Source organism: Macaca fascicularis, chromosome 8 (assembly GCF_037993035.2).
Source record: "Macaca fascicularis isolate 582-1 chromosome 8, T2T-MFA8v1.1".
In the NCBI taxonomy this organism is placed as follows: domain Eukaryota; kingdom Metazoa; phylum Chordata; class Mammalia; order Primates; family Cercopithecidae; genus Macaca; species Macaca fascicularis.
Window position 1 is genome coordinate 21,037,775 of NC_088382.1, and position 18,544 is coordinate 21,056,318.

An 18,544-nucleotide genomic window follows, 5' to 3' on the forward strand; every position below is an offset into this window, starting at 1 on the left:
AAAATCAAATGAAATTTAAAGATGCTATACTACTTGACAAGTAAGGACTTGGGATAGTAATTGTGTTTAGTATTACTTTAATTAAGTGACTAAATCAGTTCTTTGATATTTCTTCCAAAACTTAAACTCAGCATTAAGGTCAGCATCTTCCCTTTACTAATGCCGGTTAATCAGCAGCACAACAACATCCAGTGTTGACACTCACAGATCTGAAGCAGCAGTATCCAGTAGAACTTTCTATAGTGATGGAATTATTTTATGTCTGCATTTTCTAATGCTGTAGTCATTAGCCACATGCTAGCAAGTACTTGAAGTGTAGCTATTATGACTGAGGAACTAAGTTTTAAATTTTATTTAAATAGCCATGTGGTGTTTTTTGTATTGGGCAGATTTAGAGCCTCATTCTCTAGATGCTTCTATGCTTCTTGAGCTCCATTTTTGAAGCTTTTACAAAGATATATTAAGATGTGTAAGAGATACCTGTCTTGCCCAGGGAAGAGAGAAATGAAAGTGAAACTAGGTGTCTGGGAGTTTAAGTCAAGGAGGATGGAGTGGAGACATTGAGGTTTAAGAAGAAGAACACACTTTGCGTCTCCTGCTCCTGATGATAATAAAATGGTAAAAACACATCTGTCTTCAAGTCTTACTTGAAGAAGTAAAAAAATTGTTTCCCTATTTCTAAAATATGTTCCTTAATGTCCACATTTCCTTTAATCAGGGACGAATCTTTGATTTCATAATTGAAGATAGGAAACTTTAAAAAGATCAGTAGTTAAGGGAAAGAACACAACTGTAAAATGTCATAATCAAAATGTGAGACACCCTGCCACTATAAACAAAATTAATTTGAAATGACCTAAAGTCCTGTAAAAGCCAACACTATTAAAACTTTTAAAATAAAATGGGAGAAAATTATGACCTTGACATAGGCCAAGTTTTCTTAGGGCACAGAAAGCACTAACTATAAAAGAAGAAATTAATAAATTAGACTTGACAAAAATAGGAATTTTCTGGTTTTCAAAAGATACTCTTATGGGAAAATAATCCCAGTATGTACATCTGACAACTGTCTGGTATCTAGACTATATAAAGCTTACAACTCAGTTGTAAGACAACTCATTAAAAACTGGGCAAGAGATTTGAACAGGCACTTAATGAAAGAAGATATATGAATGGCTAGTATGCAAATTAAAGCCACAGAAAATACCACTTCACATCGAGAATGGCTAAAATGAAAAGATTGACAATAAGAAGTGTTGGTGAGAATGTGGAACAGTTGGAACCCTCACAGTCCTTATGAGAATGTAAAATTGCACAACCACTTGGAAAGCAGTTTGGCAGTTTCTTACAAACATAAACGTGGCATGTGACCCAGCAATTTCTCTTCTAGGTGTTCATCCAAGAGAAATGAAAATATGTGTCACAAAAACACTGTACGTTAATGTTCATAGCATCTTTAGTCATGATAGCCTCAAACTGAAGCATCAAGAGATAAATGGATAAACAAACTGTGGTATTTCTATACAGTGGAATATATGCAGCCATTAAAAAATAATGAACTTCTGAAACACACAGCATGGAATCATTTCAGAAACATACTAAGTGAAAGAAGTCAAGACAACGAAGAGTGTATACTGGCTGGTTCCATTTGTATGAAGTTCTACAATCAGCAGAACTGATCTACAGTGATAGAAATCATGAGTAGGGTGTGGTGGAGATTGACTGTAGAGGGGTGTGAAGAAACATCCTGGGCCAATGGAAATGGTCTTTAGGGAATCTGGTTACATGAGTGTATATATTTGTCAAAACTTATCAAACTGTACTTTTAAAGTGAGTGCATTGCATATAAATTATATTTCAATAAAGTTTATTTTAAAAAATGCAAATGATGTTGTGATATTTTTTCCTAGAGATGTGAGACAGCCAGGTAGAGTAAGCTACCAGACATTGTTAGCGTTTGGAGATAGGAGAATGTCCCTGAGAGTAGAGAAATAATTAAAAATGTTAACTTTGCCAAATTAGAATTTAATCAGTAGCTGTGTTTGTGTATGTTTATCTACATAATAACAAATACTCTGCAAGGCTACTTCTGTTACTGTTCTCTGTGACTCTATTCAACATTTAATAACTTTGGTTATATTATCTTGTTTGGACAGAATACTGAGGAAACTTATGAATATCTTTTAGGTGTACAATTTTATGTAAATACTTAGTTATCTCTGTTAAATCCTTAATGTGAAATTCTTAAAAGAAGTACTAGTGATTTTTGTTTGTTTGTTTTACTGTAACTTAGGAAACTTTTGAGAAGAACTTTGAAAGAGAAACACATAAAATAAGTGAGCAGAATGATGCTGATAATGCTAGTGTCCTGTCTGTATCATCAAATTTTGAGCCTTTTGCAACAGATGATCTAGGTAAGCAGGGTTTTTTATAATCTTAGAAACAACTTTAAGTTTATCTGGTCCAGTCTTTGAATTGCATTGATAGGGAAACAAAAGTCTAGAAAGGTGAAGTGTGTGTGGTTGAAAGAATATGGACTTAATTGTCTGTCAGTCTAAAATCAAAAATCTTCTGACTCAACCCTGTGGACAAATCATCCGACATTTTTGACTCTCTGCATATACTAAGGAAATGGGAATCTTACCTACCTTGCTATGTTTTTGTGAAAATATAATGGAACTTACTTGCTTGAGTTCAGAAAATGTTAATTTCCTTTTCCTTAAAGGAAAGGTCATCGTTTAAGGTCATCTAGTTAATTCATGGGAACAATGCAGTCCTCATCTAATCATATTTTTAATAAAAATGTTAAGTTTATAATTTGAGGTAATCAGTCAAATTTCTTAAATAACCTGTAGTGAAAACCTCAAGTAACTCTCAGGCATAACACATGGTTGGTTTTGTTTTGTTTTTTTTTTTTCCTCTCCCATCAGCTGTAAAACAAAAGAGGTTTAGAGGGTTGCCAGACCCCAAAGGAGAAAAAACTCGAGTCCTAGACTTGGAAAGGAAATTTAAGGAAAAGAAAAATATATAGATACTTGATACATTTCTAGGCTGTGGCCAATCAAAAGATACCTGAGAATTCAGTCATTCTGCCATCCGGGGCACTTAGTTCATAAAATAATGTAAATGTCCTGTTACCCTAGTGTTTGTTCACGTGATGAGGAGAAGATTTAGATAATTTCAAAGGTATTTTTCCACTATAAAGAAAATGGCTTAGCCTTGCCCTGTCATTACATTTCTGCTGTTTGCCCAAACAAAAGTATTCCTTTTGCTTATTGTAATTATTGAGGACTCTGAGCCTTAGCTGACTTCTAAGTAAATACTTATTTGGGTCTGCATTGAGTTCATCCCATTACAGAGAAAAATGACTGTATAGCTGGCCAACCCTCTTCCCTTAGGTTGTCCCTCCCTTTCTGAGTTGCCAGAATACTTTGACTCCTATGTATTTTCTTTCATTTATTGATTTTTTTTTTTTTCTTCTTACAACCCTGCACCACTAGCTGTGTCTGAAGTAGACATAGAATTGGGAAATTTCATTGATAGGCCTTTTTCTTACCTAATTTGCTTGTTTTAGGTTGCATTGTTTTCATCAGAATTTGCATGACATTTTGGAATTTACTTGTATTGTTTAAATGAAACAGCAAAATGTAGTGAAATAAATATGGGCTTCACAGTTTGATAACTAAGTTTAAAGCCCTGTTCCTACATTGAACTGTCTGTGAAACCTTGAGCAACTCACTTAGGTTTTCTGCGAATGAAAGTAATGTCATGTACTTTATAGGATTATTCTAAGGATTAAATAAGTTTGATAATGTATATGAAGTACTCAAGTAGTGTAGTGTGTAGAACTTGTTGAAGCTAATTTTCCTTCCTTTTGTTTGGACATTTTTTAATTAATGCATTTTGAGGAGTATATGAAAAAGTTCACTTTTACATACTCAGAAACTATTTTTGTTCCAAATACAGGTAACACCGTGATTCACTTAGATCAAGCATTAGCCAGAATGAGGGAATATGAGCGCATGAAGACTGAGGCTGAAAGTAACTCAAATATGAGATGCACCTGCAGGATTATTGAGGATGAAGATGGTGCTGATGCAAGTACTACAGTTAATAATTTAGAAGGTATATATTTTTGTTTTCAGTAGGTTTTGGGGGGAACAGGTGGTGTTTGGTTACATGAATAAGTTCTTTAGTGGTGATTTCTGAGATTTTGGTGCACCCATCACCTGAGCAGTATACACTGTAACCAGTGTGTAGTCTTTTATCCCTCATCCGCTTCCCACCCTTTTCCCTGAAACCCCAAAGTCCATTGTATCCTGCTTATGCCTTTGCATCCTCATACCTTAGCTACCACTTATGAGTAAGCATGTGCAATGTTTGGTTTTCCATTCCTGAGTTACATCGCTTAGATTAATGGTCTCCAACTCTATCCAGATAGCTGCGAATGCCATTACTTTGTTCCTTTTTATGGTTAAGTAGTATGCTGTGGTGTATAAATAAATATATGTATATATCTACACATACATACATATACCACATTTTCTTTATCCACTCGTTGATTGATGGGCATTTGAGCTGGTTCCATATTTTGCAACTGCAGATTGTGCTGCTATAAACATGCTCATGCAAGTATCTTTTTCATATAATGACTTCTTCTCAGCAGATACCTAGTAGTAGGATTGCTGGATCAAATGGTAGATCTTCATACTGTTTTCCGTAGTGGTTGTACTAGTTTACATGCCAACCAGCACTGTCAAAGTGTTCCCTTTTTACCATGTCCACACTAAACGTCTCTTATTTTTTTATTTTTAAATTATGGCCATTCTTGCAGGAGTAGTATGGTATCACATTGTAGTTTGTGCTTTGATTTTCATTTCCCTGATAATTAGTGATTTTGAGCATTTTTTCATATGTTTGATGGCCATTTCTGTATCTTCTTTTGAGAATAGTCTATATCCTTAGCCTACTATTACTACTACTACTATTTTTTTTTTTTTTAATCTGAGCACAGTCTTGCTCTGTTGTCCAGGCTAGAGTGCAGTCACACAACCTCAACTCACTGCATCTTCTGCCTGCCAGGCTGAACCGTGCCTCAGCCTCCCAAGTAGCAGGGATTATAGGCATGTGCCACCAAGCCCAGCTAAGTTTTGTATTTTTTAGTAGAGATGGGATTTCAGCATATTGTCCAGGCTGGTCTTGAACTCCTGGTCTCAAGTGGTCCGCCCACCTCGGCCTCCCAATGTGCTGGGATTACAGTTGTGAGCCACCACACCTGGCCTTAGCCCCCTTTTTGATGGGATTTTTTTTTCTTTTTTTCTTTTTTTTTTTTTTTTTTTGCTGATTTGAGTTCTTTGTAGATTCTGGGTATTAGTCCTTTGTCAGATGCATAGTTTACAAAGACTTTCTCACACTTTGTGGGTTGTCTGTTTACTCAGATGATTATTTCTTTTGCTGTGCAGAAACTTTTTAAGTTCCATCTGTTTATCTTTGTTTTTATTGCATTTGCTTTTGGGTTCTTGGTCATGACGTCTTTGCCTAAGTCAGTGTCTAGAAGGATTTTTCCAGTGTTATCTTCTAGAATTTTTGTGATTTCAGTTACTCGATTTAGAAGGTATATGTTTTATTGATTAGAAGTACTAATTCTGTATAAAAATTTTAAATATGTGATATAGTCGTTTTCTTACTACTTTAATTGATAGGGGTGCTAAAAGTACAAACATGTTTCTTTGTATTAGCATAAAATCAGAATTTAATATTCTTTAAATTTCAACATTAAGGCATATATGTATATATAATAGGCTTTTTTATGCTAATGTATCGTTTTCTTTTTAAAAATTAGAAACTCCCATTATTGAAAATCATAGTTCACAACAACCTGTAAGTGAAGTTTCTACCGTCCCATGTCCTAGAATTGATACTCAGCAGCTGGACCGGCAAATTAAAGCAATTATGAAAGAAGTCATTCCCTTTTTGAAGGTAAGCAGTTATTTTAAAAAATAAACAAAACTTTGTGTTTTGTTTTTTAATTCGTACAAAAGACCTTATTGTGATAAAGTTCAATGGTATAGGTAAACAAAAGAAAAAAAAACTATCACCCATAATTTTTTTACCCTGCCAACGTTTTGCTTGCCGTACCAACATTCTGTAAACCTTTCAGTAATATTTTGTACACATGTGCATATTCTGCTTTTTTCATTTACTGTACCGTAAACTTCTTTCTAGATCATTATTTTTCTACTGCATTTTTTCAGGATTTATTACCTTTATTTTTATTTTATTTTATTTTTTATTTTTGTGAGTATTTAGTAGATGTATATATTTATGGGGTATGTGAAATAGTTTGATATAGGCATGCAATATGTAATAATCCCATCATGGTAAATGGGGTATCCATCCCCTCAAGCATTTAACCTTTGTGTTGCATACAATCCAGTTATACTCTTTTATTTTTAAATGTATAAATTATTGACTGTAGTCACCCTATTGTGCTGTTAAATAATGCATCTTATTCATTCGTTCTACTTTTTGTACCCATTAACCATCTCCCCTATTCCCTACTGCCCTTCATAGCCTCTGGTAACCATCCTTGTACACTTCATCTCCATGAGTTAAATTGTTTTAATTTTTAGCTCCCACAAGTGAGAACAAAGACAAACAGAAAGAAGTTTGTCTTTCTGTGCCTGGCTAACTTCACTTAACATAATGACCTCCAGTTCCATCCACGTTGTTGCAGATGACAAGGTCTCATTATTTTTTATGACTGAATAGTACTCCATTGTGTGTATGTACCACATTTTCTTTATCCGTTCATCTGTTGATGGACACTTAGGTTGCTTCCAAATCTTGGTTGTTGTGAACAGCACTGCAACTAACATGGGTGTGCAGATACCCCTTTAATACACTGATGTCCTTTCTTTTCTGTATATACCCAGCAGTGGGATTGCTGGATCATATGATAGCTCTAGCTCTATTTTTAGTTTCTTGAGCAACTTCTAAACTGTTCTTCAGAGGGGTTGTACTAATTTACATTCCCACCAGCAGTGTATGAGAGTTTCCTTTTCTGGTGAGTTTCCACATCCTAACCAGCATTTGTTATTACCTGTCTTTGGGATAAGTGCCATTTTAACAGGTGAGATGATTTCTCGTTGTAGTTTTGATTTGCATTTCTGTGATCATGTTGAGAACCTTTTATATGCCTGTTTGCTATTTGTATGTGGACTTTTGAGAAATGTGTATTCAGATCTTTTGCACATTTTTAAATTAGATTATTAGATTTTTTCCTGTAGAGTTGTTTGAACTCTTTATATAATGCTGGTTATTAATCCCTTGTCAGATGGATGGTTTACACATATTTTCTCTCATTCTGTGGGTTGTCTTTTCACTTTGTTGTTTCTTTTGTTGTGCAGAAGCTTTTTAACTTGATGTGATCCCGTTTGTCTTCTTTTGCTTTGGTTGCCAGTGCTTGTGGGATATTACTCAAGAAATTTTTGCCTAGACCAATGTCCTGCAGAGTTTCCCCACTGTTTTCATATAGTAGTTTCATAGTATGAGGTCTTAGATTTATGTCTTTAATCCATTTTGATTTGACTTTTGTATATGGTGAGAGATAGAGGTCTAGTTTCATTCTTTTGCTTATGGATATCCATTTATCCCAACACTGTTTACTGTGAAGAGACTGTCTTTTCCCCAGTGTATGTTCTTGGCACCTTTGTTGAAAATGAGTTTATTGTAGGTATGTGCATTTGTTTCTGAGTTCTTTGTTCTATTGGTCTATGTGTCTGTTGTTTTTATGCCAGTACCATGCTGTTTTGGTTACTATAGCTGTGTAGTATAATTTGAAGGCAGGTAACGTGATTCTTCTAGTTTTGTTCTTTTTGCTCAGGATAGCTTTGTCTATTCTCAGCTTTTTTTGTGGTGCTATATAAATTTTAGGATTCTTTTTTCTAATTCTGTGAAGAATGTCATTGGTATTTTGATCACAATTGCATTGAATCTGTAGATTGCTTTGGGGAGTACAGACTTTTTTTTTTTTTTAATACTTTAAGTTCTAGGGTACATGCGCACAGCGTGCAGGTTTGTTACATATGTATACATGTGCCATGTTGGTGTGCTGCACCCATTAACTCGTCATTTGCATTAGGTATATCTCCTAATGCTGTCCCTTCCCCCACACCCTCCCCACAATAGGACCCAGTGTGTGATGATCCCCTTCCTGTGTCCAAGTGATCTCATTGTTCAATTCCCACCTATGAGTGAGAACATGCGGTATTTGGTTTTCTGTTCTTGCGATAGTTTGCTGAGCATGATGGTTTCCAGCTGCATCCATGTCCCTACAAAGGACACGAACTCATCCTTTTTTATGGCTGCATAGTTTTCCATGGTGTATATGTGCCACATTTTCTTAATCCAGTCTGTCACTGATGGACATTTGGGTTGATTCCAAGTCTTTGCTATTGTGAATAGTGCCGCAATAAACATACGTGTGCGTGTGTCTTTATAGCAGCATGACTTACAATCCTCTGGGTATATCCCCAGTAAGGGGATGGCTGGGTCAAATGGTATTTCTAGTTCTAGATCCTTGAGGAATAAATTTCCCTCTACACACTGCTTTAAATGTGTCCCAGAGATTCTGGTATGTTGTACCTTTGTTCTTATTGGTTTCAAAGAACATCTTTATTTCTGCCTTCATTTCATTATGTACCCAGTAGTCATTCAGGAGCAGGTTGTTCAGTTTCCATGTAGTTGAGCGGTTTTGATTGAGTTTCTTAGTCCTGAGTTCTAGTTTGATTGCACTGTGGTCTGAGAGACAGTTTGTGATAATTTCTGTTGTTTTACATTTGCTGAGGAGTGCTTTACTTCCAACTACGTGGTCAATTTTGGAATAAGTGTGATGTGGTGCTGAGAAGAATGTATATTCTGTTGATTTGGGGTGGAGGGTTCTGTAGATGTCTTATTAGGTCCGCTTGGTGCAGAGTTGAGTTCAATTCCTGGATATCCTTGTTAACTTTCTGTCTCGTTGATCTTGTCTAATGTTGACAGTGGGGTGTTAAAGTCTCCCATTATTATTGTATGGGAGTCTCTAAGTCTCTTGGTAAGTCTCTAAGGACTTCCTTTATGAATCTGGGTGCTCCTGTATTGGGTGCATATATATTTAGGATAGTTAGCTCTTCCTGATGAATTGATCGCTTTACCATTATGTAATGGTCTTCTTTGTCTCTTTTGATCTTTGATGGTTTAAAGTCTGTTTTATCAGAGACTAGGATTGCAACCCCTGCTTTTTTTGTTTTCCATTTGCTTGGTAGATCTTCCTCCATCTCTTTATTCTGAGCCTATGTGTGTCTCTGCATGTGAGATGGGTCTCTTGAATGCAGCAAACTGATGGGTCTTGACTCTTTATCCAATTTGCCAGTCTGTGTCTTTTAATTGGACCATTTAGTCCATTCACATTTAAGGTTAATATTGTTATGTGTGAACTTGATCCTGTCATTATGATACTAGCTGGTTATTTTGCTCGCTAGTTGATGCAGTTTCTTCCTAGCATTGATTGACTTTACATTTTGACGTGTTTTTGCAATGGCTGGTACCTGTTGTTCCTTTCCATATTTAGTGCTTCCTTCAGGATCTCTTGTAGGGCAGGCCTGGTGGTGACAAAATCTCTAAGCATTTGCTTGTCTGTAAAGGATTTTATTTCTCCGTCACTTATGATACTTAGTTTGGCTGGATATGAAATTCTGGGCTTAAAATTCTTTTCTTTAAGAATGTTGAATATTGGCCCCCACTCTCTTCTGGCTTGGAGAGTTTCTGCCAAGAGATCTGCTGTTAGTCTGATGGGCTTCCCTTTGTGTGTAACCTGACCTTTCTCTCTGGCTGCCCTTAACATTTTTTCCTTCATTTCAACTTCGGTGAATCTGACAATTGTGTGTCTTGGAATTGCTCTTCTCGAGGAGTATCTTTGTGCCATTCTCTGTATTTCCTGAATTTGAATGTTGGCCTGCCTTACTAGGTTGGGGAAGTTCTCCTGGATGATATCCTGCAGAGTGTTTTCCAACTTGGTTCCATTTTCCCCATCACTTTCAGGCACACCAATCAGACGTAGATTTGGTCTTTTCACATAATCCCATATTTCTTGGAGGCTTTGTTCATTTCTTTTTACTCTTTTTTTCTCTACACTTCTCTTCTCGCTTCATTTCATTCATTTGATCTTCAGTTACTGATACTCTTTCTTCCAGTTGATCGAGTCGGTTACTGAAGCTTGTGCATTTGTCATGTAGTTCTTGTGTTATGGTTTTCATCTCTATCAGTTCTTTTAAGGTCTTCTCTGCATTGATTAGTTATCCATTCATCCATTCTTTTTTCAAGATGTTTAGTTTCTTTGCGCTGGTTACGTAGTTCCTCCTTTAGCTCTGAGAAGTTTGATGGATTGAAGCCTTCTTCTCTCGACTTGTCAAAGTCATTCTCCGTCCAGCTTTGTTCCATTGCTGGTGATGAGCTGCATTCCTTTGGAGGGGGAGATGCGCTCTGATTTTTTGAATTTCCAGCTTTTCTGCCCTGCTTTTTACCCATCTTTGTGGTTTTATCTGCCTTTGGTCTTTGACGATGGTGATGTACTGATGGGTTTTTGGTGTGGGTGTCCTTTCTGTTTGTTACTTTTCCTTCTAACAGTCAGGACCCTCAGCTGTAGGTCTGTTGGAGTTTGCTTGAGGTCCACTCCAGACCCTGTTTGCCTGAGTGTCATCAGCAGCAGAGGCTGCAGAAGATAGAATATTGCTGAACAGCGAGTGTTGCTGTCTGATTGTTGCTCTGGAATCTTCGTCTCAGGGGTGTACCCTGCCGTGTGAGGTGTGAGGTGTCGGTCTGCACCTAGTGGGGCATGTCTCCCAGTTAGGCCACTCGGGTCAGGGACCCACTTGAGCAGGCAGTCTGTCTGTTCTCAGATCTCAACCTCTGTGCTGGGATATCCACTGCTGTCTTAAAAGCTGTCAGACAGGGGCATTTACCTCTGCCGAGGTTTCTGCTGCTTTTTGTTTAGCTATGCCCTGTCCCCAGAGGAGGAGTCTATAGAGGCAGGCCGGCCTCCTTGAGCTGCGGTGGGCTCCACCCAATTCGAGCTTCCCAGTGGCTTTGTTTACCTACTTAAGCCTCAGCAATGGCGGGCGCCCCTCCTCAGCCTCACTGCCGCCTTGCAGTTAGATCTCAGATTGCTGTGCTAGCAATGAGGGAGGCTCCGTGGGCATGGGATCCTCTGGGCCAGGTGTGGGATATTATCTCCTGGTGTGCGCTGTTTGTTAAGACCCTTGGTAAGGCGTGGTATTCGGGTGGGAGTTACCCGATTTTCCAGGTGTTGTGTGTCTCAATTTCCTTTGGTTAGGAAAAGGAATTCCCTTACCCCTTGCGCTTCCCAGGTGAGGCGATGCCTCGCCCTGCTTCAGCTCTCGCTGGTGGGGCTGCACCCATGGACCAGGGCCAACTGTCCGACATGCCCTAATGAGATGAACCCGGTACCTCAGTTGAAAATGCAGAAATCGCCTGTCTTCTGTGTCGCTCACGCTGGGAGCTGGAGGCTGGAGCTGTTCCTATTCCCAGACATTTTAAGAATACTGATTTTCCAATCCATGAACATGGAATATCTTTCCATTTTTGTGTCTTTTAAAATTTCTTTTCATCAGTGTTTTATAGTTTTCATTGTAGAGATCTTTCACTTATTTGGTTAATTCTTAGATATTTAATTTTATTTGTGTCTGTTGTAAATGAGATTACTGTTGGCATATGGAAATGCTGCTGATTTTTGTGTGTTGGCTTTATATGCTGCAACTTTACTGAATTTGTTGATCGGTTCTAATAGTATTCTTGTGGAGTCTTTAGGCTTTTCCAAGTATAAGATTATATATATTATAAACAAACAAGGATAATTTGATTCTTCCTTTCCAATTTGGATTCCCTTTATTTCTTTCTCTTGTCTGATTACTCTAGCTAGGACTTGCAGGACTATGTTGAATAACAGTGGTGAAAGTGGGCATCCCTATTGTGTTCCAGATCATAAAGGAATGGGTTTTAGTTTTTCCCCATTTTGTATAATATTAGCTATGGGTCTGTTGTATATGGATTCTAGTATGTTGAGGTATGTTTCTTCTATACCCAGTTTTTTGAGGGCTTTTATCAGGAATCAGATGGTTTTTCAGCATTGGTTAAAATGATCATATGGGTTTTGTCCTTCATTCTGTTGACAATATATATTACAATGATTGATTTACCTATGTTGAACCATCCTTGCATCCCTGGGATAAATCCCACTTGGTCATGATGGATCGTCTTTTTAATGTATTGTTGAATTCCGAGGTATTGGTTGTAATGTCTCCCTTTTCATCTCTGATATTATTTGGGTTTTTTATCTTTTATTTCTTAGTCTGGTTAATGGTTTGCCAATTTTATGTATCTTTTAAAATACCAACTTTTTGTTTCGTTGCTCTTTTGTGTTTTCTTTATTTCAATTTCATTTATTTCTGCTTTGATCTTTATTATTTCTTCTGTTTTGGGTTTGGTTTGCTCATGCTTTTCTTGTTTTTTAACATGCATTATTGTTTTCATGTCTGTTACATATATTCTTTTGGATTTGAGGTTACCATGAGGATAGCAAATACTGTCTTGTAACCCAGTATTTTAAACTGATAACACTGACTGCATAAACAAACAAGCTAACAAAATGAAAACTCATGTAAATGTTAACTTTGTTCCCCTGCTTTTTAACTTTTTGTTGTTTCTCTTTATATCTTATTGTACTGTGTCTTGAAAAGTTGTTGTAGTACTATTTTTGATTGGTTTTATATTGATAATATATATTTTATATTGATATATATGTATTTGATTTTATATTGATCATCATTTTGTCTTTCCACTTAAGAGTAGTTTACACACCACAATTACAGTGTTATAATATTCTGTGTACTTTCTATTACTGGTGAGTTTTGTACCTTCACATGATAACTTACTGCTCATTAATGTCTTCTTTTAGACGGAAAGAAAGTATTTAATATTTAGTATTTCTTGTCAGACAAGTCTGGTGTTGATGAAATCCCTCAGCTTTTGTCTGGGAAGGTATTTCTCCTTCATGTTTGAAGGATATTTTTTCTGGATGTACTATTCTAGGGTAAAAGTTTTCTTCCTTCACCACTGGAAATATGTCATGACACTGTCTCCTGACCTGTAAGGATTCTAGTGACAAGTCTACTGTCAGATATATTGGAACTCTATTATATGTTGTTTCTTTTCTCTTGCCGCTTTTAGGGACCTTTATCCTTCATGTTTGCGAGTTTGATTATTAAATGCCATGAGATAGTCTTGTTTGAATTAAACTATCTTGGTTTTCTGTAACCTTCTTGTACTTGAATGTTGTTAATCTTTCTACCTATCTCTCTCTACCCCCTCTTTAAGGCCAATAACTTAGATTTGTCCTATAGAGGTTATTTTCCAGATCCTGTAGGTGTGCTTTATTGTTTTTTATTTTTTTTCTTTTGTCTCCTAAAATTGTGTTTTCAAAGAGCCTATCTTCAAGCTAATTATTTAGCTTGATCAATTCTATTAAGAGATTGATGCATTCTTTAGTATGTCAGTTGCGTTTTTCAGCTCTAGAATTTCTGCTTGATTCTTTTAAATTATTTCAATCTGTTTGTTAAATTTATCTATGAATACAGAATTCTGAATTCCCAGCCAGGTGCTATGGCTTACACCTGTGATCCCAGCACTTTGGGAGGCCGAGGCGGGTGATCACTTGAGGTCAGGAATTTGAGAGCAGCCTGGTCAACACAGTGAAACCGCGCGTCTACCACAACATACAAAAAAAAAAAATAGCTGGACATGGTGGTACGCACCTATAATGATGGCTACTCGGGAGGCTGAGGCAGGAGAATCGCTTGAACCCGGGAGGTGGAGGTTGCAGCGAGCCAAGCTTGTGCCACTGCACTCTAGCCTGGGTGACAGAGCAAGGCTCCGTCTGAAAAAAAAAAAAAATCTGAATTCCCTTCCTATCTTGAATTTCTTTGAGTTTCCTCAAAACAGCTATTTTGAATTCTCTGTCTGAAAGGTCACATCTCTCTGTTTCTCCTGGATTGGCCACTAGTGCCTTATTTGGTCCCTTTGTTGAGGTCATGATTTTCTGTATGACCTTGATGCTTGTGGATGTTTGTCGGTGTCTGGGCATTGAGAGTTAGATATTTTTTGTAGGCCTCACAGTTTGGGCTTGTTTGTGCCATTTTTCTTGGGAAAGCTTTCCAGGTATTCAAAGGGACTTGGGTCCCAAGCCCAAAAACACTGTGGTTTTTGCAGACTCGTAGAGGTGTACCACTTTGGTGATTTTGGATAAGATCCAGAATAATTCTCTGAATTACCAGGCGGAAACTTTTGTTCTCTTCCTTTATTTTTTCTCAAATAAATGGAATCTCTGTTATGAAATGCCTGGAGCTGGAGATGGGGTGATGGAGGCACCTGTATGGTGACTACCCCTGGGACTATGCTGGGTCATACCTAAAGCCAGCACAGCACAGCACTGGGGCTTGCCCAAGACCCTCTGTAACCGCTACCTGGCTACCGCCTAAATTCGCTCAAGGCCCTAGGGCTCCTACCATTAGCGGGTGGGGAAGCCAGCCAGGTTTGTGTCTTTCCCTTCAGGGCAGTGAGTTCCCCCAGGTCCCTATCGGGTCCACAGATTCCGTCCTTGAGCTTAGACATCTACCTGGTATTCTGTCCTTCTGTGGCTAAACTGGCCTTAAAGCCACAAGACAAAGTCCTTCCCACTCTTACCTCTGCTTTCCATAGGCAGCAGAGCCTCTCCTGGTGGCTTCCACCACCACCACCGGCCCATGAGTTCTGCTAACATTCATTTAAAGCCCAAGGGCTTTTTAGTCAGCTTGTGGTGAATGCTGCCAGGCCTGGGACTCACCCTTCAGGGCAGTGGGCTCTCCTCTGGCCCAGGGCAGGTGCCAAGTTCTTGAATTGTGGATCCCAAGAGCCTGCTTAGTGCTCTACCCCAGTGTGATCGCACTGGTACCTCAGGTGCCAGACAAAGTCCCCTTTTTCCTCTCCTTTTCTCAAGCAGAAGGAATCTTTCACCATAGCCACCACAGCTCAGTATACGTTGGGCCTCACCTGAAGCCAGAACATCTCTGAGTCTCACCCAAGGCCCGTGGCATACTACATGGGTGTCACTGTCAGTTATTCAAGGTCCAAAGCCTCTTGAGTCAGCAGGTTAAGATTAAGCCAAGATTAAGCCTTCCAGGACTGGGTCCTTCCCTTTAAGGCAGTGGATTTCCTTTTGGGCCAGAGTGTGTCTAAAAATGTCATCTTGGAGCTAGGGCCTGGAATGGGGACCTCACGACTCTGCCTGTGTCCTGCTGTAGCTGGAGCTGACCTGGTATGCAAGATGCAACACAAAGTCCTTTTTATTCCTTGCTCTCGTCTCCTGAAGCAGAAGGAGTCACTTGCACTGCTGCAGTCAGTGCTGCCTGGGGTTGGAGGAAGGGTGGCGTCAGCAATTCAAGACAGTCTTTCCTACCCTCTTTAGTGCCCCTTTCAGCAATAGGACGTTAAAAGCAAGTACCATCATTACTCACCTGGTTTTCTTCTTATTATGGTGCTTTTTTTGGTGTGTAGTAGTTAAAATTTGGTGTTCCAGAAGGGGAAGATGATTGGTAGAGGCTTCTGTTCTGCCATCTTGCTCTGCCCCTGTCTTTTTTTTTTTTTTAATGGTTCCACAACATTCATTCCAAAATATTTATAAAATGCCTACTTAATGCCAGGTTTGGCAGACCTAGCAGTGAACAAGGCCTTTGCTCTCATGGAGTTTGCATGCTAGAGTAGGAATATAGACTGAAGTAACATAAGTAAATATAAGACATTTAAGTAACTGTATATCAGGTAATGATACGGGCCATGCACATAATTAAAATTTGACAATATGATGGTGTCTGTTTTATATTGGGTGATCAGGGAAAGCTTCTAATAAGGGAACATTTAAGCAGAGACATGACTAAGGAGCCAGTGTAAACCAGGATCATTCCAGACAGAGTGCAATGGCCTTAAGGTAGGAATTAGCTTCACATGTTGAAGGAAGTAGAGGGAAAGCCTATATGGTTGGAGGATATTTGTATGAGACTAAGTTGAAAGGGAGGCGAGGGCTAATTGTGTAAAGTATTACAGGCCATGATTAGAAGTTTGGACTTTGCTCAAAGTTTGAAGGGAAACTCCTAGAAGGTTTTAAGCAGGAGAGAAACTAAGTCTGCTTTGTTTTTAGAAAATTGATTATAAGGGGGTCAGGAGCGCAGTGAGACCAGAAGAGAAATGATAACGGCTTAGATTCGGGTGGTGTAAAGAAATACATAATTGGGATATAGTTAGGAAATCAGTAGGTCCTACTAATGGTTAGAGTGTCGGGAGATAGAGAAAACTGGCTGGGAGGAAATACGATTTACTGAAATGAAGAAGGCTTGGGAGAAGGGGGAGATGAAGAGTTCTTTTTTGGTGGGGGGGGGGCGGTGGTTTGAAACAGAGGGTCACTCTGTTACCCAGGCTGGAATGCAGTGGCGCGACCTCGGCTTACTGTAACCTCTGCCTCCTTGGTTTAAGTGATTCTCCTGCCTCAGCCTCCCAAGTAGCTGGGACTACAGGTGCGTGCCACCATGCCCGGCTTATTTTTGTATTTTTAGTAGAGATGGTGTTTCCCTATGTTGACCATGCTGGCCTTGAACTTGTGACCTCAAGTGATGCACCCGCCTGGGCCTCCCAAAGTGCTGGGATTATAGGCTCGAGCCACCGTGCCAGCCGAGAGTTTTATTTTGGACTTTAAAATTGAACTTTTAGACAACCAGAGAGCAGTCAAGTAGTCATTTGGTTACTCAGCGAATTCCAGGCACAGCTGGAGATAGACATAAGGTAGTTCATAGCATGTAGCTGCTGCCTAAAGCCAGGTCATTTGATGTGAGAATAGACAGAGGCCTTCAACTGGGATGTGGGACCAGGTGATTCAGCATTTGTAAGTTGTACAAAAGCAGAGCCAGAGTTGACCAAGAAGGACTGCAAGGAGTTATGTTGATGGCTGCTATGAGGTCAAGTAGTCATAGAATACAATTTTCTATTAATTAATTTTTCAGTCCCTATTGTTAAATATTTGTGTTTATTCTGGTTTCTTTTCCACTATTATAAACACTTCTTCAATGATTGAGGACAATCTGTTTACTTTTGTTTCTTTAGAAACAATTTTTAGACACAAAATTTTTAGTTCAAAGGTCATAAACATTTTTAAAGCTTTTGAGACATGCTAAATTGTCCTTCAGAGAAACTAACCAGTTTATATTTCCATCAACATTGAAAGTGTCAGACTGGTAAGCAGTACTGTTAATTTTATTTAATAACATTGATCAGGGCAGATGGAGACGTGCAACAAATGGAATAGGAAGACAGGACTTCTGAGATGGCACTCATTACATTCTAATTTAAAATGGAAATTTTAACAATTAGAAGTGAAAAGTAATTGTTATCTTTTCATCCAGATATGGTAAACTACAAAATACATTGTCACTGGGCTAGTTTCGTATAACGTACTCATACTTCTCTTGGTAAGACATGTACCACAGAGAATTGCTTTCAGTGTGCTTATATTTCTTCCCTCAGCAGAAGTAATTGCTTTTTTTGAAATGTTTTGAGAGAAGAGAGATCTTTGAGAAAGCACATGTACAAACTGCTTTCTCTGAAGATACAGCAGAGTATCTGACTTTACAACAGAGGAAAAAGTCAGCTGATAGTGTCCAGATTATTCCATCTAAAAACAGAAACACTTAGCCTTGTTCTGGGCAATTGCAATAGTTCCTAAATGGCCTTACTGTCCTTTTGCTGCTGCTTCTAACCTTTCAACCCTCCTAGTAGAGTTGTTAGCACTTCTAAGGCCTTGGCACTTGCTAATACCTCTACCTGGAATGCTCTTCCTTCAGATACCTACCTGCATGGCTTGTTCTCTTGAACTCCTCAAGTGTTTGGTCAAATGTTAACTGTTGCTGAGTAAACCTCTCCCTTATCCTTTACCTGCTTTCCTTTACCTTCATAATGCTTGCATGCCACCTTTCACCTATGTAATATTTATCTGCCTCTCCATACTAAAATACAAGATCCATGACGTCTGAGATGTTGATCTCTTTTGGTCACTGTCCGAAAATAATAACTGCACATCGTAGACACTCAGTAAACATTAATGAATTAATAAATGACTGGACTCTTCAACCCTCAACTGTAGTTGAGCTCTTTAGACTCTGTAAGTGTGAAAACAGCTGACCCATAGGATAAAGACCAGGTTCAGTATCACTCACAAAACCTTTTACAGCATGGTCTGGTCTCTTAAACCTTGTGTCCTACTTGACATGATTGAAAAAGGCACATCACCCACATTGCGTCTTTTACGGAGAATGACCTTCTCCTCTTCCTCTGTCAGTTTCTCCTGTTTTTCAGGAGCCAGTGCAAATGTTGTTGCATGTGTTTACAGGCAGAATTCCTTCCTCTCTTC

At 38.5% G+C, this 18,544-nt stretch overlaps 1 protein-coding gene across 50 annotated transcripts in view; it reads left to right on the forward strand.

Annotated features, from left to right (window-relative positions):
- PCM1 (pericentriolar material 1) overlaps positions 1 to 18,544 on the forward strand; it is a 109,032-nt gene that overhangs the window by 64,808 nt on the left and 25,680 nt on the right. For all 50 annotated transcript variants that reach the window (XM_045397923.2, XM_074000358.1, XM_074000368.1 and 47 more), the window contains 3 exons: positions 2,294 to 2,414; positions 3,967 to 4,125; positions 5,843 to 5,979. In XM_045397923.2, coding sequence (XP_045253858.2) covers positions 2,294 to 2,414; positions 3,967 to 4,125; positions 5,843 to 5,979 — 417 coding nt within the window. The remainder of the gene's footprint in view (positions 1 to 2,293; positions 2,415 to 3,966; positions 4,126 to 5,842; positions 5,980 to 18,544) is intronic.